This window comes from Macrotis lagotis, chromosome 5, assembly GCF_037893015.1.
Source record: "Macrotis lagotis isolate mMagLag1 chromosome 5, bilby.v1.9.chrom.fasta, whole genome shotgun sequence".
Lineage (NCBI taxonomy): Eukaryota > Metazoa > Chordata > Mammalia > Peramelemorphia > Peramelidae > Macrotis > Macrotis lagotis.
The window spans coordinates 252,893,986-252,916,578 of record NC_133662.1 but is presented as its reverse complement, the minus strand read 5'-3'; the positions used below and the strand labels follow the sequence as shown (position 1 = coordinate 252,916,578).

The following is a 22,593-nucleotide window of genomic DNA, read 5'->3' as shown; positions in this document are numbered from 1 at the left end:
ACCCATCGAGAAGGGAAAGGGAGACATTGTGGGAAAACATTCAGCTTTAGGGAAGACTTCACCTGGCAAGTCACTTAACCCCAATTGCCTCACTAAAGAGAGAGAGAGAGAGAGAGAGAGAGAGAGAGAGAGAGAGAAAGAGAGAGAGAGAGAGGTTAATACTACATTTGCCTAACTCACAATGTTTTAAGGAGACTCAGATGATAGAATATGCTAGATCTAAAAGTCAGGAAGAGCTGGGTTCAAATCCTGCCTCAGCTATGTGACCCTGGGCAAATCATTCATCTTCTCTCTGCCTCTGTTTCCTCTTTTAAAATGGGGATAATGACGCATCTGCCTAACTCACAAAGTTGTTCAAATAACAATATGCTCAAGAACCAGCAAGACCAGGGTTCAAATCCTGCCTCAGACATACAAGGCAGTTAACTTTTGTCTGTCCCAGCTTCCTCATCTGTAAAATGAAAGGATTACCCTTGATGATTCCTATGATGGTTTGAATGAATAAAAAAGCACTTATTAAATGCTTAAATTAAAAGGCAAAGATGGCCTCTGCCCTCAGGAGCTTCTGTTTTAATAGGAAGGCTGGTAAATGCAAGTTTTTAGTACTTTGAGAAGTCACTGGTTGGTGAGTGGGGCCCAGTGATGCCCATCCACCATCCAGAGCACTGTTGATTTGATCACATGGCTCCTTGTTCCAGAATTTGGGATGAGGGTCTGGGAAGAGGAAAGAATGTGCATGAGGAGCCTGGCACCTCTGGAGGAGCTGGCCAGAATCAGCAGTGAAACTCCTGGACTGGAAGCCGAGGCTTCTGGGTCAGTGGCTGGTGTTATCTTCTTTGAGCTGAGACTTGGGGAGATGAGACTAACCTGCAGGGAACACGACCTGAAACACCCTGGTGGGGGTGAGGGAGGGGTGAGGGTGAGGGCTCTCCTGAAATGCTACCTGGCTGGCTCGGGGACACCTGGCCAGCAGCCTGGTTTCTGGCTTGTGGCGCCAGATGCTGCACGTTCTTAGATTAAGGTGGCAGCAGCTGCTGGCTTGAGTGCTCCAGTGGGGGGACCCCTCCTTGGGGTCACAGCAGCCCAGGTCAGTCAAGAGTCTCCAGTTCTGGGGGTGTCATCTCAGAGCATTTATTCACTGATTGTAGTTACCCCATAACTTCCAACTGAGTCACCTGAGGGAGCAGAGGAAGGAAGGGCAAGAGAAAAACTTGAGCAAAAATAGTTGGAAGGGGGAGACACACTGGGCAGAATCATTCCTTGATGGCTTTTGAGTCTCTGACACCATGAAGGCCAAGGATTAGACCTGAAGTCAGGAAGATCTGAGTTTAAGTCAACCTCCTCGAACCTTTCTTGGTTAGGTGACCGTGGATGGGCAAGCCAATGAACCCTGCTGAACCTCAATTTCCTCATCTCTAAAATGGAGGGGAAGGACTTAGTGGCTTCTCAGGTCCTTTTCAATCTTACCTCCTGATGGTCTTTTCATTCAATCAGGAATCCTTTATTAAGTGCCTACCAGGGTGAAGACCCTGGAGATACAAACAAAAATTGAAAAAGCTATCTGTACCCTAATGGCTTCTGGGAACAACATGCGCACACAAAAGTCCACATAAAATACATAGAGAAAGTAAAACACAAAGCATATTTGAGCAATTGAAGACAACCAAATTAAAACTGTACAGTCAAACAGTAAAGAACAAAGGGAAAACAGAACCCAAAAGTCATTTCAAAGTTGTTGAGTTGTTTCAGTTGTGTCTGACTCTTTGTGACCCCAATTTGGAGTTTTCTCGGCAGAGATCCTGGAGTGGTTTTGCCATTTCCTTCTCCAGATCATTTCACAGATGAAAAAGCTGAGGCAAACAGGTTGAAGTAACCTGTCTGGAGTCACATAGCTAATAAATGTTTGAAGCTAGATTTGAACTCAGGTCTTGCTGACTCTAGGTCTGATACTCTATCCACTGTGCCACCTTGCTGTGTACACAGATATATAAACAGGTTTTGAGGAGGAGGTAGAGACCATTAACATCAGAAGGGCTCTGGAAAGATGTTCTGTGAACTGAGTCTGGAAGGAAGCCAGGGATTCTGAGAGGCAGAAGTAAGAAAAGAGGTCATACCTTATACAAAGGTAAAGCAGCAGGAGATGGAGTTTCTCCTGATAATGATGTGTGTGTGTGTGTGTGTGTGTGTGTGTGTGTGTGTGTGATGGAGAATAGCTTATACAAAGGTAAAGGGGCAGGGGAGTTTCTCCTGATAATGATAATGATTGTGTGTATATGTGGGGGGGGGGGGGACATGGGGAACAACTTATACAAAGATAAAGGGTCAGGAGATGGAACTTGTCCTGATAATGATTTCATGGTTTGTGTGTGTGTGTGTGTGTGTGTGTTTTCTTAGTCATCAGCCTATCCCGAAGCTGCCTTCTATTGATTTTGAACCCATTGGGGTGAGTTGGGCATTCTCTGTTGACTGGGGCAGACCAAGCTTTCTCTAGACTTGCTGGTCAGTGCTTGCCGGGCTGCCCTGGCCTGCCCCTTTTCTTGGGCCCTCCGCCAGGGCATGCTTCATTTCTTTGTAAAAGAGGAAAGTTGGACATCTTGGGTTTCTGGATCAGAAAGGAGCATTTAGAGAATAGGTTCCCCTGCCTTGGCCTGCCAGCCTCTCACCCACTTTTGATGTGTGCTGGGCCTTGGCTGAGCAAGGGAAGGTATGTTAGGTCAAGCTTAACACCAGGGATCTGGCTTGACCCGCATGCCTCAGTTGCTGCCCACATCCTCATCCCAGAGCTCCCTTAGGATGGGGATGCTGTTTTCTCCCCATTATGAATTAGGTCCAATCAAATACATCTTTTGCACTGTAGCCTTTCCATCCAAAAGATCAATAATTCTATCTTGTTTAAGAAATAAGAAAGTGGGACGGCTAGGTGACGCAGTGGATAGAGCACTGGCCCTGGAGTCAGGAGGACCTGAGTTCAAATCTGGCCTCAGACACTTAATAATCACCTAGCTGTGTGGTCTTGGGCAATCCACTTAGCCCCATTGCCTTGCAAAAACTTAAAAAGAAGAAGAAGAAGAAGAAGAAGAAGAAGAAGAAGAAGAAGAAGAAGAAGAAGAAGAAGAAGAAGAAGAAATAAGGAAGTGAGGTGAGAAAGGATTTGGAACTGAAAAGAAAATTCCTTTTTTGGAGGCAAGGAGATCTGGGTTCAAATCCCACATCTGGCAGGATAGAATCTCAGAGTTAGAAGAGATTGCAGCGGCTATAAAATCCAAACCATGCCTGAAATTCCATCATTACCATCCCATTCCTTTAGCTGATTTGTGTTGAGACATTATCTTTCCTCCTGAAAACATCCATATCCCAAAGAACAGTCATTAATTAAATCTTTATCGACGATTACTACTTAGCAAGAATTTGCTCCTTCCAGAGAATCTGGAATTCAAAATTTGAAGAAAAAAGATGTTAAAATTGTTTTTACTTGTAATTGGGAAAAAATAAAATATTAAATAAGAAGAAAAAAGAAAAAAGTAGAAAAAGAACAATAAAGCACAGCCAATAAAGAAGATATTAAGTAATCATAAAAACACCTTCCCTTTTCCAGGCCCTTTACTACCTTATTTTAAATCCATGTGCTCCCCAGAAACATCTGGAAGGCCTCACTGTGCTTCCTCCAACCCCCTTCTTCTATTCTCCCTCCCTTCTCACCTTGACCTTCTTTACTCTTTTCTTTCTCTACCTCTCTGCCCCCTTTACTTCCGTCTCTATCCCTCTGCCTTGCCTTGCCTTCGATTGCGACCTGGTATTTTCTTCTCTACATTATGGACCTCTGGATTGTTTCCTCCTGTATTGCTTCTTCTCTGGGGTGGCATTGTCCCCCAGGACAGCTTCCCCCCTTCTATATCAGTTCAGTGGCTTCGTGTCCCTTAGGCCCTCTCATTTGGGAGAAAGATCGAGGGTCTGACTGATGCCCGCCCCTCCTCACCAACTTAAGGACCCAGCCTTACTTGCACCCTCCTAGTGGACACACCCTCCTCCTTCCAGGTCTTAGATATAATTTCTGGTCAGTTAACTCCGAAATGGAAAGAGGGCCAGTCTCTTGAGAGACAAGAAAGACTTGGGTTCTAATTCAGCCCCTTCCCCTAACTCCTTCTTTGAGTTTGACTTAGTCTTTTTCTCCCTGAGTTTTTGGTTCCTCTCATTAAAATAAAGGACTAGAACTTGGCCATCAGGTTCTTCCTAACCGTTGGAGGACTTAGGAATCAGAAGGGTTAAGTCCCTCCCTCTCTCCCTCCTTTCCCCCTCCCCCAATTCTCCTCCCTCCTCTCCACAAGGCCCAGCAGCCAGTCAGTGGGTCTCTCGGGCCATAGGAGGATGAAGGAGTCCCAGCTCCCAGCTCTGCTCCACTCTCAGTTTATGGAACTTAAGGGAGGTAAGACCCAGGTTCAAAACTCTGAGGATGGGAGGGAAGAAAAGAGAAAGAGTAAGAAATCCTGCCCTCGCCTTCCCCTGGTAGGAGGTAGGCCCTGTGCTGGCTTGGGAGCCGGAGGCTTCCAGATCTCAGTTTGATTGCTAACAGGCTCTCAAAGGAACATGCTTTGTCCATATGAATTAACAGCCTCAGGACGTCCTTGACTGAAGCTCAGGTTCCCTCCTTTGCCCTGGATTCCAGAAGCCAGGGTGGACACAGGAATCCCTCCTACCCTGCCCCTGCCCCTGCCCCTGCCCCTGCCCCTGCCCCTGCCCCTGCTCCTGCCCCTGCCCCTGCCCCTGCCCCTGCAGATCCCAATCCTTTCCTGGGCTGGGGATGGTTACCTGGACTAGCTGGGGGTTGGGGGGAGAGCAGGGTGTGGATAGAAGACTGGAAGAGGGTATCCTGATAGCAAAGGAACAAAGGAGGCCAAATAAAAGCTCAGAATTCATCACCTTCCAGGAATACAAAGCCTACTTCTCTAGGTTTTGGAATGAAATCTTGGCTATCCCTTCTGTAAGAGCATTGAATTTAGAAGCATAGAATCATGGAATCAAATAAAGGCGTTTAGAGACCATTCAGGCCAACCTGCTTGTTTTTACAGATGAGGAAACTGAGACCCAAGGAGGTTCAGTAACCTGCTCAAGGTTTGAAAGTAATTCTCTTTTTTGGAATGGGAAAACTTCTTTATTGAATCTATAAGATCCAGGTAGGGACAGTTAGGTAGCAGTGGACAGAGCTCCCGCCCTGGAGTCAGGAGGACCTGAGTTCAAATCTGACTTCAGATCCCTGATAATTGATAGCTGTGTGACCTTGGACAAGTCACTTAACCCTAATGACCTTGCAAACAAACAAACAAAAAATAAGAACCAGGTTCAAAGAAAGTCTATCTATTGTCAGTATTGAGCACCAGGAAGAGATTCTGATAGGCTGGTGATCCAACTAGGACTGACCTGGAAAACACAGCTGTCCAGCCGCAATGAGTGAAAAGAGAAAGAGCGAAGACCTGGGTTGAAGCAGAGGAGGGAGATACTGAGGAGGACCATAGCCCCTACAGCATCTCAGAGCAGGTCAGCACCGATTGTATGGCCAAGTCCTTGGGGGCTGAGAGAAGTTTCAAGAAAAATAATCTGCTCATTCTTAAATGTCCTCTGCTGGTATAATCTATGACTTTATGACCCAAAGTCTCTTTCTGGTTACCTGAATTTTCTCTTGGTGATATAGAGGCCATGACTTAACTAAAGACTGATATTCATGTCAATGAACACAGAACCAAGTCTCCGCTTACATGTTAGGAATTTTCCCATATGGGGGTTCGGAGTGATGGTGGTGTATTTCTAACTTTTTATCTCATAAATACTCTCTAAAACAACAGAGAAGGGACCCATAGGGTTCTCAGGAGCCATGGTATGTTTCTTTGGCTTAAAACAAATTAATTATTGTAATGGGTTTCTTGAGAGTAGAAGGGCTCTCAGAGATTACTAGCCTAACACATTCCCTCTTTTTGGAGACAGTTGGGGTAAAATGATTTGCCCAGCTCATACAGCTAGTTAAGGGTGTGAAGCTGGATTTGAACTGAGGTCTTCTGTGCTCAGTGGCACAACCTAGCCGTCCCAGTCTCCCATGCAAAATGAGACTCCCAAAGGTGCAAGATAGACTCATAGACGAGAGCTGAAAAGGACCTCAGAAGCTATCTAATCAGATTCCTTACTTTAAAATTATAATGAGATTACTTAACATTTCTATATTGAGAGAGAACTGAGGGGTTGATTGGAAATGAGGAGCGGGGCCCACAGGGAAATATGGCTGCTGGGACTGCTAGCGCAGATAGCATGGGAGTGCAGAAGCCTGGAGAGCAGAAGATGCTCCTGAGGGCCAGGCCTCATGGTTCTAGACCCCTCCTTAGTCCCACTTTCTTCACCTCCATGGAGAGCCTCAAGTTACTACCTGCTGGGACTGGCCACCAACCCAGGGTGCATGGGTGAAGCAAGAGAGCCGGGTTCCCTAGAGTGACTTTGAGTACATCTTCTCTGTTCCTCAGTCTTAATTTTCTAGGTCATAGAATTTACAGCTGAGGTCAGAAGGACTCTTTGCTACCATCCAGTCCAGTTCCCCACTTTTAATAAAGAAGGAAACTGAGGCTGGAGTAGCTGGCATTTTTAGAACACTTGAAGATTTGCAAAATGATACACATATTTTATCTCTTCTGATCCTCATCAAACCCTGGGAGGGAAGTACTGTTATTATTTCCACATTATAGACTGAAATTGAGATTCAGGGAGATTGTGACAAGATCACCCAGTTAGGAATGTGGAAGCATTTGAGCCTGGAATGAGAAAAATCTGGGTTTGATCCCCATCTCTGCCATTTTCTGTTGGGTGTCCCTGATTTTTCTGGACTTGTTTCCTTATCTACAAAATGAGGAGACGAGACAGCCCCTAAGACAGCTGTGTTCACTGTCCCATTTGTGACTGTGCTCAGTGGTGTGAGTTGTGTTTTATTCACAAATGGGTATTGAGTGGGTATTGAATACTGAATGCAGCCTTTGAGGGGTTTTTGTTGGGTTTTGTGGCCCAAAAGAGCTAAAAAGTTGATCACCTCTTCCTGCAAGGTTTCTTCTAGCTTAAAACCTATGAATCCTATGATGAGATGACCTTCGAGGCTTCTGCTAGCATGAAACCAATCATACCATCAACCCCTGGTCTTCCTGAACCCCAAGTCCTTTGCCCTTCCCCAGTCTGCCATGCTGTCTTTGTTAGAATGAAATGTCCACCTAAACAGCTTTCTTCCAACAAAGAAGGGGTCCCCTTGCTTGGGTGCAAAGCAGTTATCTAACAGGCCTACTGTAGGTGGCAGATCCATGCTGGGCACTGAGAGTCCAAGACCAAGATTATATGGTTCTTGCCCCTCTAGCACTTATGTTCTGGTGGAGAGTCGAGCCATGCATCAATGAGGACATGCAGAATGAATCACCTAAGATTCCTTGAATGATGTAAGAATGGTCATGGTCCCTTTGTTCAGGAACCCTCTGATCATAAAAGGAGGTCGGAAAACCTGGATCCCACCTGAGATCCATCAGCTCTGAGACTAGTTTCCTTCATTTGCCTCTATGTCCTCATTTGTAAAATGAGAAGTTTGAGCTGAAATGCTTCCTGGGAGAGAGGCCCAAGCCCCCATCCTCACAGATGCAGTCGATCATCTCCTAATGATGTCCGTATCTCTCTTCCTGTACAGGTTCTCCTCTGCACAAGCAGGCATCTGGACCCACGGCACCTACCACCACCCCCGCCGAGAAACCGTGCCCCAAGGTGGCAGAAGTTGGCGATGACTTCCTGGGAGACTTCGTGGTGGGAGAGCGGGTCTGGGTGAATGGGGTGAAACCCGGAGTCGTCCAGTATCTGGGAGAGACACAGTTTGCCCCTGGCCAGTGGGCCGGCGTGGTCTTGGATGACCCAGTGGGCAAGAATGATGGTTCTGTGGGGGGCGTCCGCTACTTTGAATGCCAGCCGTTGCAGGGCATCTTCACCCGACCCTCCAAATTGACGCGGCAGCCTACCACAGAAGGCTCGGGCAGTGACGCTCACTCTGTGGAGTCCCTGACGGCCCAGAATCTCTCCCTGCACTCTGGTACTGCTACACCCCCCCTGTCCACCCGGGTTATCCCCCTGCGGGAGAGTGTCCTCAATAGTTCCATGAAGACCGGCAATGAGTCTGGTTCCAACCTCTCAGACAGTGGCTCCGTCAAGAAGGGAGACAAGGACCTGCGACTTGGAGATCGTGTCCTGGTGAGTGAGTGATGGTACCGCCTGACCTTTTGTTATCCTTGGTGTGTGTGTGTGTGTGTGTGTGTGTGTGTGTGTGTGTGTGTGTGTGTACTTATTCTCTGCTACTTCTATTGGTCAACATTTATCAAGCACCAAGTATATACCACACATTTATTTAGCATCTATTGTGTACCAGAACACTGTGCTAAGTACTGTGGTTTTCAAAAAGAATCTAAAAGATAGACCTTGTCCTCAAGGAGTTTACAGTCTAATCGAAGAATTTACTCCCTGAGTGATCTTTGGCAACTTCTCTTGATGTTTCTGGGCCTCCATCTCCTAAAATGTAAAATGAGGGATTGTCTTTGATACCCTTTTTTTTTATATACCCTTTAAGGTCTCTTCCTGATCTGTATTTCTGATCTTAGGTCACTTTTCTGGGCCTTATGTTCCTTATCAATAAAAGAGCAGGATGGACGAGGTGACTTCTAAGGACTCTTTTGGTTTTGTCTACAATCTTAAAGTTTTAAAACTGCTGAGATTTATTTCAGTTCAGTTCAATAGCATTTATTAAAGCTTCCATGAAAAGCATCCTGGGACAGTTTATAGAATGGATCTTGAAGTCGAGAGTCTTGGGTTCGAATCCTGTCTTGGTGGGCAAATGACTTTATTGCTCTGCATCCCAGGCAAAACTCTGAGGAGATGAGTTACAGGTCAGTGAATGAGCTGCCTGGTCGGTCTGGTGACCAATCACACCAACAGGTCCCTCCCTATTCTGATGAAGTCACAGGTTCTGACCAGGGGCACACATTTGTACCACAGATGGTATTTGGGCATCAGGGATCTAAGGAGCCTACTCTGAGCTGGCCAGCTTCTGGGGCTCGGGGGATGCTTCAGTTCTGGCTGTCTCCATTTTAGAAGGATATTGGTCAGCCAGGGAAGGTGTACAGCAGAGTGACCAGGATGGGGAAGAAAATGGGCATGTTGAGCCTGGGGAGGACTCAAGGGAAATCTGAGAGCTGAGTTCAAGGAGCTGAAGGCTGTCATGTCAAGGAGGGTCTAGCCTTGTCCAGCTTAACTCACAAAGGGCAGAACAGGGAGTCATGGGGAGAGTTTCAGGGTTTTTTTAGGTTTGGTTTTTTTTTTTTTGCAAGGCAGTGACTTGCCCATGGCCACATAGCTAGGTCATTATTAAGTGTCTGAGATTTGAATTCAGGTCCTCCTGATTCCACAGTGAGTGCTCTATCCACTGGGCCACCTAGCCACCCCACATGGGGAGAATTTCAAAGAGAGAAATTTGAGCTTGATGTAAGGAAGAGCTTCCTAACCTAACAATGCTGTTGTTGAATCCTTTCAGTCATGTCCAACCCCGCCTTTGGGGTTTCTTAGCAGAGATACTGGACTGGCTGGCCATTTCTTCTCTACTTCCTTTTATAGATGAGGAAATTGAGTCAAACAGAGTTAAGTGACTTGTCCAGGGTCACACAGCTAGTAAGTGTCTGAGGCCAGATTTGAACTCAAGTCTTCCTAACTTCAAGCCTGGTTCTCTGTGAAGGATGATGCTCCCACTGAGTCCCTTTCTGGACTCCTTATCCTTTCCCCAGGTGAATGTTGGAGGGGAGAGAGACAAGAGACAAATTCTCCCTGTGTACACCAAGGTCTCCAATATCTCTGTTTATTGAACCAAATACCAGTGTTTAAATATCCTCCCGGTCTCTAATCCACTCCCACTCCCGTGGCACTTAATAAGATAAGGCTCTGGTGCTCAAGGACACCAGGTGAAGATAATTCACAGTGCTCCCATATGCAGCAGTCCCTAACAGTCCCCTAGGGGCTCAAGGGCAGCTGTCCCAAAGGGAAACAGGCTGCTTCTAGAAGGACTCAGCTCCCTGTCCTTGGAGGTCTTCGAGCAGAGGCTGAATGGCCACTTGTCAAATAGGGTCTGAATCAGACTCGATTTCTGTAGCATTCCTTCCATCTCATATAAATCTTGGTTTTCTGATTCTCTCTGCACAGAAAAGCCTGTCTCCTGCAAATCCAAACACAGTCATGCAAGGAGATTTCCAGGGGGAGAGGGCCTTTGTAACAGGGGAGATCAGGGAAGGCCTCTGGTAGGAGGTGACCCCCGAGTCATGCTTTGAGAAGAGAATATTTTGAAAAGGGGCAGGTGAAGAGGGAGCACTGGCATTCTGGGGGAGATGGGTGGTCTTCTTAAAGTTAGAGCACAGAGCAGGATTGGGGCCCACCAGGAGCGAGCTGTGGGAGGATCTTCTGACTTGGCTTTTTCTAAGGGGCCTCAACATTGTTAACAATGACTTCAGCCTTTGTATGAAGGAGCTCCCATCTCTCCTTTGACCCTGAGCTACAGGGGCTTCCATCAGGAAAGAGTTCCTTCCAGATCTGATGCTTCTGAGGAAACAGATAATGGAGTGTAGACCATTGGTGTGTGTGTGTGTGTGAATGTGTATATGTGAATGTGTGTGAGTGTGTGTATGTGTATGTCAGAGAGAGTGTGTGAATGTGTGTGAGTGTGCATGCATGTGAATGTATGTGTGAGTGTGTGTATGTGTGAGTATGTATGTGTATGTGTGAGAGTATGTGTGTGAATGTGTTTGTGTGAGTGTGTGTGTGAGTGTATATGTGAGAGAGTATAGGTGTGTGTGTTTGTGTGTGAGTGTATGTAAATGTGTATATGTGACTGTGAATGTGTGTGCATGCATGTGTGTATGTGAGAATGTGTGTAAATGTGTGAGTGTGTGAGTGTGTATGAGTGTATGAGTATGTATGTATATGTGTGTGTGAATGTGTGTGTGTGTGTGTGTGTGTGTGTGTGTGTGTGTGTGTGTGTGTGTAAGATCTTCAGGCCCATCACACAGAGCCTCTCCCCTTCCTTGTTCTCTGGCCTCAGAGCGCCTACTTGCTGACCTTGGGGCCGAGCCAGGCCTCCGTTTCCCTGAGTTGTCCAAAGCCACTTGCCCTTCAGGGTTTTTGGCTCTGCCTAGGAGCTGCTGCTCTCACTCCTAAGGACGTGTTCACTTTGGGATAAGCATTTCAGTGAGGATAACAGTTAAAGAAGAAGGCAGATCAACTGAGCAGGTGCCGCATGGTGGGAAAGGCACGTACTCTGAAGTCAAGGGACCCGGATGCAAATCTCACCTTTGATGCCTAATATCTACCTGTGTGATCTTAGAGAGGTCATTGAGATTCCTGGAGTCTCAGTTTCCACACCTGTCACTCAAGGTCCCCAACATCTGATCCTGTGAGATCCCAGCTCTCCATAGAGGTTGAATAGAGGGGACCAAATGAGTTACCTGGTTGAGCTTCCTCTGGGTCTGCCCCTTGACTTCTGGGAAGGGATGTAGCCAGAGTTTATGGCCTTCTTGAACCAGGTTGTCTTCCCCTGCCAGTCTGGCTCAAATACCTGAAAGTCTGCTCCAAAAGCCTTACTTTTGGGGATTTGGGAAAGATTTTGGTTTCTGAGAGTCTACATACCTCTGGGTTTTCTACTTTTTAACTTTGAGCAAATTCTTCCACCACTTATTGCCTCAGTTTCCTTCTCTTTAAAGCCATGAGTTTTGGACCAAAGATCCAGAGTCCTCAGAGGTTCTGTGTGACCTTGGACAAGTCACTTAACTTCTGTCTGCCTTAGTTTCTTCATTTGTAAAATGTGGATAATAATATGATCTCTCTCCCAGAGTTGTCAGGCTCAGATGAGCTATTTGCAAAGGGTCGCCTTGCAAATAAATGTCAGCCATCATCATCATCATCATCATTATTATAATTATTGTCATTGTTATTTTGTGCAGTCTCATTTTAGGGAGATAAACGGTGGCTTGGTGATGTGTGCAGCAGGTTGATCAGAAGCAGGTTGGAGTTGGATCATGGGAGGCAGCTGGGTGGTCCAGTGGGTAGAGTGCTGGCTAGTCAACTTTAGCACAGGCCTCCAGTGAAGTGCAATGGCATTAACCAATACTTACTCCAAATAGAAAAGCTCTAAAATGTTTTGCATCAGACTATATTGTGTGGGCAGCCAGAGGGTGCAGTTTGGATAGAGCACTTGGCTCTGAAGTCAGGAAGACCTGAGTTCAAATGTGACCTCAGATACTTCTTAACTGAGTAACGCCGAACCAGTTCCTTAACCGTGTCTGCCTCAGTTCCTTCATCTGTCAAATGGACTGGAGAAAGAAATGACAAACCATTCCTGGATCCTTGCCAAGAACACTTATTAACTGTATGACCTTGGATTTGTCATCTACTCCTTTTTAACCTCAGTTTCTTCATCTATAAAATGAACTAGAGAAGGAAATGGTAAAACCATGCTAGGGTCTTTGCCAAGAAAATTCCAGATGGGGTCACAGATGACTGAAACAACTGAACAACAAAAGGTTAATTCAAAATTAGGTCTGGGTCAAACTAGATGACCTCGAGAGTCCCTTCTGAGACTAAATCTAAGATCCTAGAAGTAGAGTTTGAGAAGAATATTAGGTCCCACCTTGACTGTGACTGAGGCCCAGAGAGAAAGAGGCCACAGGCATGGAGGAGAGGAGGGAGGGCTTGAGGGAAGAGGAAGAGACCCCAAAGGCAAGCTTCATGGACTTCTGGGTTTTTCTGTTAATCCGATCTGAGGGAGAGCCGTCCTCAGCCTATGCGCTTGGGGTGGGGGCGAGGTCATTTCTAATGAACCCTACAGGCTGACATATCTCCAACAAAGCAGCGTCTCTCCAGGAGCCTGTGCAGTGGCCAGACAGCTGGTGCCCGCCTGCCCTGGAGAATGATGATCATGTTGAGAAGTCTCTTGGCTCACGATGCAAGGTCTCCCTGGCTGTAAACGAGGACCAGACTAAACACCAGGAAACATTAAACTGCTTCTGAAATACTCCAGATCCAGCTGAGGGGTTCAGGCACTGGGAGGGGAGGGGGGGCTGGAGAGTGAATCAACCATTCCCCAAGAGGCTCAGGCCCTCCCTCTTCATGGACCAGAGAGAGCAGCTGCACATGCACAATTCTTTTCTTCTGCAGCTGATGCCCATCCAACCAGCTTGCATCGGGTTCATGAAGGAACCCCAGAACTGGGCAAAAGGCAGGATTCCTGCCTTGGAAGAATCACTATGGGAGGTGGGGGGAGCCATGGGTGAGGAGTTCAATGTGAAATCAGGAAGATCTGAGTTCAAATTTCACATCTGATACTGACCATAGACAGATCAACCCCTCTGTGCTTCAGGTTCCTTCCTGGCTAAAATCATGATGCCTACCCATAGCCCCTAGCACCTCACAGACCGTCAGATCTTTTTCAGAACCACTGCTGTCTATCCATGTTTTCCTTTCCTTATTGTTGTATAGCTGATTTTTCTTGTATTCATGTTGAACTTCATCTTGGACTTAGACTCCAGTCTGTGGGCACCCTTTTGAATCCCAATTCTTTCATCTGCTAGGTTCCTATTTCCTTTCTCTCTCTCTCTCTCTCTCTCTCTCTCTCTCTCTCTCTCTCTCTCTCTCTCTCTCTCTCTCTCCCCTCTTTTCTCACTTTCTCTCCCCTTTCTGCTTCCTCTTTCTTCTTCCTTTCCATCTCTTTCTTTTTATCCTTACAGTCTCTTTTTCCCCTCCACTCTATCCTTTTTTCTCTTCTCCTCTCTTTCTTGCCCCTCCTAACATAACTCCAGATTTGTTGCAGCAGCTGTGACTTAGGACCCAGTCTCTTTTATATGGAACTTAAGGAAAAGTCCAGTTTCCTCTAGTTAACTGCTTTTCCATTTCTTGCACCCGTCCCATTCCTTTCTCCCTTCTGCTTTGGCACCACTTGCAAGTCTGATAGGCACACAACTCCTTTCATTTTACAGAGAATTTTATCATGGTTAAGCGTGACTTACCTAAGGTCACACAAATTGTAAGAACCAGACTCAGGATGTGAACCCTCTTTTTCCACTGTGCTGTGTTTGCTTACCAACAGTGTAAGTTTTATGGAGAACAAGCCCTGAAAGTGGGGAAGTAGGAAAGTAGAAAAGACAAGGGGGCTGCTTTGCACTCAGAAGCCCAGATTCAAATCTGACTCTATAGGTACTCATTGTGTGACCTGGGGCAAGTCTCTTCATCCTCCCTCCTGTTAAATCATTTTCTTTCTTCTTTCTTATATTTTGCCCCTCCCTCTCTCCTTTCTTACTTTCTTTATCTCTTTCCTTTCTTACTTTCTTTTTTTCCCATTTTTAACTTTCTCTTTCCTTTTCTTTCTGACTTTCCCTTTCTCCTTTCTTTTTCTCTCCTCTGTTTTGACTTTCCCCCTCCTATTTCAACTTTCTTTTTCTTTCTGACTTTCTCCTTTCTTTTCTCTTTCCTTTCTTACTTTCTTTTTTCTTTGCTCTGTTCTTTCCTTTTCTCTTATTTTAACTTTCTCTTTCCTTTTCTTTCTGACTTTCTTTCTCCTTTCTTTTTCTCTCTCCTCTATTCTGACTTTCTCCTCCTGTTTTCTGGCTTTTTCTTTCCTTTTCTTTCTAACTTCCTCTTTTTTTAAGGGGTTTGTTTTTTTTTTGCAAGGCAAATGGGGTTAAGTGGCTTGCCCAAGGCCTTACAGCTAGGTAATTATTAAGTGTCTGAGACCGGATTTGAACCCAGGTACTCCTGATTCCAGGGCTGGTGCTTTATCCACTGTACCACCTAGCCACCCTCTAACTTCCTCTTTCTTTCCTCTTCTTTTTTTTTCTCTCCTATTTTGAATTTCTTTTTTCTTTTCCTTTCTTTTCCCTATTTTCTCTCTCTCTCTCTCTCTCTCTCTCTCTCTCCCCTCTTTTCTCACTTTCTCTCCCCTTTCTGCTTCCTCTTTCTTCTTCCTTTCCATCTCTTTCTTTTTACCCTTTCAGTCTCTTTTCTCCTTCCTTCCTTTTTCTTTTCTCCTTTCTTTCTTGCCCCTCCTAACATAACTCCAGATTTGTTGCAGCAGCTGACTTAGGACCCAGTCTCTTTTATATAGAACTTAAGGAAAAGTCCAGTTCCCTCTAGTTAACTGCTTTTCCATTTCTTGCACCCCATCCCATTCCTTTTTATGTTCTCTAAAGAGGACCAGGTGAACTGGGTAGGGCATTGTGGAAGATGTCCGTTTCCCCTCTGTGGGCCTAGGCTTCCTTTTCTGTACAATGAGGAAACAGAATCAAATGGGGCTAGGCCTTGGAGACCATTTAGTCTGACTCCCTGATCTAATAGTTGAAGAAACTGAGTCTCGGAGAGGTTAAGTATTCAGTCACATCTAATAAGAAAGAAATAATAAGAATCATTTTGGAGGGGTGCAAGTGGCTCCTCAGATGTCACCTCCATCACCTTGTATGGTACCTGAAACCTCCCTCACTTTAAAGCCATTTACTGAACATCAGAGCTGGGAGAGGCTTGGGAAGCAGCCAGCCAAACCCTGCATTTGACTGCTGAGAGGGGAAGCCACATCCCCAGGGTCAGAGGGGTTTTAGTGACTGAACCAGGGCAAGAGTCCAGATGCCTCCACCATACTGGTTTCTGTAACTTCTGAAGTATCTGAAGTGTCTGAGAGCCTCTGGTTGCTGTATAAAGACCTCTAGGAAGAAGACACTTTGGTCAATTAGCCACCAGTCATACCTTCGCCAGGCTAACCAAGAATTAGCAACATATATACAGAAGAGATAGAAAACTATCTCCTTGCTTTGAAAAGAGGGAATTAGGGATAGGGGGTACTAATGGGTAGTCTCCTAAAGAGGTGTGATTGGAGCCTAGTCAAAGGAAGCAGGGAATCTAGGATCCAAGAACTATTCAGACATGGCAGATGGTAGGGACAGTCAGTGTAAAGGTGCTGAGGCAGGAGATGGAGCTCTGGATGTGAAGAAGGGCCAGTGGGTCAGTGGAGTATTGTGGAAAGTAAATGTAAGAAGACTGGAAAGGGAGAAGGGACCAAATTGGCAAGAGCTTCTCAACAGAAGGTTTTGGATTTGATTCTGGAGGGAATAGGGAGTTGCTGAAATTTATTGAGTGAGGAAGGAGGTAAGACCTTTGCTTCAGGAAAATCTATACCTGAGACATTGAGAGCAAGTGACTTGATCAGTATTACACAGCCTATCTGTGTTGGGCACAACTTGAACCCAGGTCTTCCTGACTCTGAGGCCAGCTCTTAATTATGATAATGATTAATATTAGTATATAATAGCAATATAATATAATGGATATGCGTATGTTACAATCAATTAATCTGTAATTATATAAAATATACTAATTAATTTATAACATCAAATTATATAATATGTGAGATTATGCTGTATTATATTATATATAATAGAATTCATTATATTTATAATTGTAACATATATAATATAATTATATTGTATATAATCACAAAATGAATTCTGATAAAACATTAATAATGATATTTAATATTAAAGTTTGCAAATTTTTATGTTTTACATTCATTTTCTTGGGCTCAAAGCCCAATTCTGCTCTTTATGACCTGTGTGACCTTGAGTGAGTCTCAAACTTCCCATCCGGACCAGTTTCCATCCCTGTAGGATGAGGGCATCGGAGCACATGATCTCTCAGGGTTTTTCCAAATGGAATTCTATTATTCTCATCTAAATCTCTCAACAATTCTGAGGTAGACTTTTCAGGTGTCATTTCCTCCATTTTACAGATGAGGAAACTGAAGTTAAGAAAGGTCAAGTGAATTGTATAGGGTCACACAATTAATAAGTGCTATAGTGCGATTCACACTCTACCTGCAAGGTCATTGTTCTCTTGACTCAGCCAGGGTGCATTGTAAGTGGCTGGAGGATGGGCAAGCCTGGCAGCCAGAGGCTTTGCTGGAGAGGAGAAAGGAGGAAATGAGGATGTTTGAAATAGCCAGGCCGAAAGCTATCATTTCCATTTTTCCCCCAGTTGAGGCAATTTTTCAGAGAAGGGAGGAAGCTCTAGAAAGAAAAAAAAGCCTCAGGAGGAGGCAGCTGTGGAGTGTGAAGTGGGAGGGGGGCTGGCTAGCTGGCTGGTCTACCAGGATGATGACTGGCTCAAAGCTGCAATTTGGAGTCAGACAGGAGGGATGGAGGAGGACCTGAGATTGCTGAGTGGCAACAGTGTTCTCAGATTAGGGAGGGAGGCTTGCTTTCCTTCTGCCTCCTTCCCTGTAGTCTTCCAAGGGGCTCCTCCTCTGGGCTCTCCTGGGTCTGGGGCTTAGACAAGGGAGATTAAGGTGGGGTATTGAAGGTTAGCTCTTCCCTTCCTCTATGATTCTTTTCTCTTCTCTTCTCTTTTCTGTGATACTATGATCCTTTTGATCCTATCTTTCCATCTGTTATACATTTATTTATTTATTCATACATCTTCACATCCATCTTTCCATCAGTCTATTCCTCCATCTATCTATTCATCCATCTTTGCCTATATCTGTCCATCCATCCAGACATCCATTTGAACAAACCATTTAATCTCTTTCTGCCTCAGTTTCCTCATCTATAAAATCAGAGGGCTTGAATAACTGATTCCTCTTCATTCAAAATCTATGATCCTAAAGATTGAATTCCTGAAGAGGTAATGAGTCAGTCCCAAATGAAGGTTCCTTGCAAATATTAATGAATTAATTAATAATAAATTTTAAATCACTACATTAACATGAGCTTAGGTTATTCTTATCGTTAGCTAAGGAAAGAATACATTTTCTGAATCCTTTCCCTCCCCTCCCTTGCCAACCTATCATACCCTCCCCCAGTAGTCTCAACCATGGAATCCTCCACTTTGTGAATTTGTGAGTGACAACCATGATCTAAGGGGAAGTTCTAAATTCAGAGAAGGTTAGAGAAAAATGACCAGTCAATTTACATAATGTTTGAAAGTTTGCAAAGTATGTTACATATGTTCTTTCATTTGAACCTCACAACAACCCTGGAAATTACTATTGTCCTCATGAGAAACTGAGCCAGAAGAGGTTAAATGACTTGCTCAGGGTCACCCAGTTAGCAAGTATCTGAGGTCAAATTTGATTTTGTGTCCAGTATACTTCAATCCAACCCTGTGAGTGCAGTGGAAAGAGAAAAGGACCTGAATTTCAATATCCATTCTGCCACCAATTGTCTGAGTGACTTTGGACAAGTTACTTATTTCCTCTGGGACTGTTTCCTTCTGTATAAAATGAAGGGTTGGACTAGATAACCTCTAAGATCTCCTCCAGCTTTAAAGTGATGATCTGAAGGACCCTCTTCTTGTACAGATGAAGAAACTGAGGCTCAGAGAGGACCTCAGATATAATACTGAATTCTAGCCAGAGCTTGGGGCTGGGTGGCTCAGTGGATAGAATCAGGAAAACCCAAGTTCAGATCTGGCCTCAGTTACTTGAACAAATTATTTCACTTGTGTTTGCCTCAATTTCTTTATCTGTAAAAAACAGACTGGGGAATAATAATAGTACCTGCCTCTTAGGGCTGTTATGAGTCTCAAATGAAATGATAAAGAATAGTACTATATCAATGTTTTTATTATCATTATTTTTGAATCTGGGATTCTCTGTCCAATGTCCTGGATAGGGCCTGTTCACAGCAGAACTGTGTGATAGAGCCACATGGCTCTATGATTTACAAAGTCTTCCTTCTTTATCTCATTATTGCTCCAAGTGCCCATGGGACATTAATATACTGATTCGGCTCTCCTGGTAAATGAGGGGGAAAAAAACCACAAGATCACAGACTCCCCTGGCTCTTCCCCAACTGCTCCCCACTTGGTGCTGACCCTAATGGGGCATCTACATGACCTGTTCTAGGAAGCCTGGACTTTCTGGTCCTAACCTGCAGCTCTGTCCCTGTACTGGGTCAGTGGCATCTCTCTGCCCTTAAAAACCCAAAGAAGGACAGGAGGCCAGGCTCATAGGAAGTAAGGAGAGAGAAGAATGGCAAAGACATTTTACATAATATATACATTATTTGATGGTGGGGGGAAGCGGGAGGGAAGATCTAGACCTGTTATTGGACTGGTAAAGGAGAACCCAGTAAGAGATTCTCTCATCTGATGCAGAGCAACATAAAGTCATCTTGGGTTCCCAGAAGTTAAATGACGTGTCCAAGGTTACACAGCTTGTGTCTGAGGTGGGACCTAGGTCTTTTCTGACTCCAAGTTAGAACTGCTAGGATGAATAGATAGTTATATAGATGGAGAGATAGAGGGATGGCTGGAGGGATGGCTGGATGGAGGGATGGATGGATGGATGGAAGGATTGATGGATGGGTGGATGGCTGGCTGGCTGGATGGATGGGTGGATGGCTGGCTGGATGGATGGATGGGTGGATGGATGGATGGATGGGTGGATGGATGGGTGGATGGATGGGTGGATGGATGGGTGGATGGATGGGTGGATGGATGGGTGGATGGATGGGTGGATGGGTGGGTGGATGGATGGGTGGATGGATGGGTGGATGGATGGAAGGGTGGATGGATGGCTGGATGGCTGGATGGATGGCTGGATGGGTGGATGGGTGGATGGATGGGTGGATGGATGGGTGGATGGATGGATGGATGGATGGATGGATGGATGGATGGATGGAAGGATGGATGGATGGGTGGATAGATGGATGGATGGATGGATGGATGGATGGATGGATGGATGGAAGGATGGATGGATGGGTGGATGGATGGGTGGATGGATGGGTGGATGGATGGATGGATGGATGGATGGATGGATGGATGGATGGAAGGATGGATGGATGGGTGGATGGCTGGATGGATGGCTGGATGGGTGGATGGATGAGTGGATGGATGGGTGGATGTCTGGATGGATGGATGGATGGATGGATGGATGGATGGATGGATGGAAGGATGGAAGGATGGATGGATGGATGGATGGATGGATGGATGGATGGATGGATGGGTGGATGGATGGAAGGATGGATGGATGGGTGGATGGATAGATGGCTGGATGGCTGGATGGCTGGATGGATGGGTGGATGGATGGATGGATGGATGGATGGATGGATGGATGGAAGGATGGATGGATGGATGGATGGGTGGATGGCTGGATGGATGGCTGGATGGGTGGATGGGTGGATGGATGAGTGGATGGATGGATGGATGGATGGATGGATGGATGGATGGATGGAAGGATGGAAGGATGGATGGATAGGTGGATAGATGGATGGATGGATGGATGGATGGATGGATGGATGGATGGATGGAAGGATGGATGGATGGGTGGATGGATAGATGGCTGGATGGCTGGATGGATGGATGGGTGGATGGGTGGATGGATGGGTGGATGGATGGATGGATGGATGGATGGATGGATGGATGGATGGGTGGATGGATGGATGGATGGAAGGATGGATGGGTGGATGGCTGGATGGATGGGTGGATGGCTGGATGGATGAATGGCTGGCTGGCTGGCTGGCTGGCTGGATGGATGGATGGATGGATGGATGGATGGCTAGATAGCAGTTGTCAATATGGATGAATAGATAAATGGCTAGACAGATAGATGGAAAGATGGATGGATAGATAGATAGATGAATGACTAGATTTATTGAGAGATTGAGAGATAGAGATATAAATGATGGATGAATGGGTAGATAGAAAGATGGCTAGACAGACAGACAGACAGATAGATATTGATGGGTAGATAGATGAGTAGATAGAAAGAATGGATTAAGCTTTGTGAGACCCAGAACTAAGTGCAGAGAATACAATAAAAACAAATGAGTCCCTCAAGGAACTTACTTTCTAATAGGGGAACACAAAACTCAAAAGAAAGCTTGAGTTGGGGATGGGGAGAGGACTGCATGGGAGTAATATGGTTGGAGATACTTGGGGGTGCTGTGAATGCCCAGAAAAGAACAGATCTCTCCCAGCCCAGAGAGGTTGCAAGCCTTATTTTCCTTTGGGGAGAGAGAGCAGAGGGGACAATAAGAGCCCTTGAGGGGATGCTGCCTCCGGTTTGGGGGTATTGTAGTCAGGCCGGGCCTTTGGGAAGTGTATTTCTAGCCTAGGCTTCCCCTACCTCCCCAAGTCTTCTTGCTCATTCACTTCTGGCCTTAGATGTAGGACTCACTCTTTGATATTAGGACCCTCTCTTGTCCTGACTTTGGTCCTTGGAGATGCTGCCACATCCCCTATTCCACCCTGCCACATTCCTCTCCACTGCCATGTGGCACCCTGGCCCAGCATTAATGAGAGGTTTCTGGGTGCTTCCAAAAACCTTTGAGAATGCTCCAGATGAAAGAATCAGGTCTAATCACAGAGTCCCAAGAGTACTGATTAAAACCTTGAACCAGCAGGATTGAGGCCCTCTTTAACCAAAAAAAAAAAGATTTTGTTTTTTACAATGAACAAAGATCTATTTCCACTCCTTCTTCCCTCACCCATGAGAAAGAAAAGAAAAAGAAAAAAGGTGCATCATCTGATAAAAACATAGGATAAAAAGAAGGAAAGATGGAAGGAAGGAAGGAAAAGAAATACATTTAAGCAACACCAACCACATTTTGGATCCATAGACCCTCTCCTCACCTCTCATGAGAAAAAGGGAGCTGTTTTTAATCCATTCATTCACTCAAAAAGTATTAAATAAGGGCCTGCTGTGTGCCAGCAATTGGGAATATTAATACAAAGAATGAAATTCTCCCTTTTCTCAATGAGTTTATATTCTAATAGGGAGACCACAAGGACACATAAAAATATATACAGAATAAATATTTTATCATCAGCTTTCCCAAAGTGAGATTAGTCATTTTAGTTCATTGGAGTTGTGAGCTTTTCTGTTTTCCATCATATGTCTATTGGTCCCCTGGTTCTACTTGGCTTTAGTAATTCATATGGCATCGGAGCTTTCCAGGGAATGAAAGGGGAACATGGGAGTGATGGCACAACCAGAGATGAGAATAAATTCATGTCTAGAGGAGCCAGTGATTTAACATGTGCAAAACACTTTGCAAACCTTAAGCACTATATAAATGTAAGTTATTTATTATTTATTATTATTAGTGGGGTTACCAGGCCGACTGCAGCCGGGGATAGATAATGGTAGAGATCTAGGATAGGAAAAAACTGCTAAAAGAAGAGGTCCAAAATAAGACTGACCTGTATTTTTAGTTCTCAAGGCTTTTGAAGCCCTTTGCAGATGTTAACCTAGCCTTTGCAAATAAGACCAGCCACCTACAGGCATTTTGACCAGCCTGCTCACCCCTTCCTGGATAAGATGACTGTCTGTAGGACTTTTTCCTCACTGACTGCTCTCTTAAAAGGAAACAGAGTCATGAATGAGTTCATTTCTTAAACTGGGTATTAGAGAAGGTGGAGTTCCTAATCTCCTTTGTTTTCAGTTCTACCCCCCTCTCCTACTATCTTGCTTCCCAGAAATCAATTTTCAAAGCCAAGAGATCTCCTTATCCCTCTAATGAGACA

General features: G+C 45.2%; 1 protein-coding gene across 3 annotated transcripts in view; it reads left to right on the top strand.

Annotated features, from left to right (window-relative positions):
• Window positions 1–22,593, top strand: part of CLIP2 (CAP-Gly domain containing linker protein 2) — a 123,933-nt gene that overhangs the window by 45,701 nt on the left and 55,639 nt on the right. For all 3 annotated transcript variants that reach the window (XM_074189377.1, XM_074189376.1, XM_074189375.1), the window contains exon 3: window positions 7,697–8,247. In XM_074189377.1, the coding sequence (XP_074045478.1) occupies window positions 7,697–8,247 (551 nt within the window). The remainder of the gene's footprint in view (window positions 1–7,696; window positions 8,248–22,593) is intronic.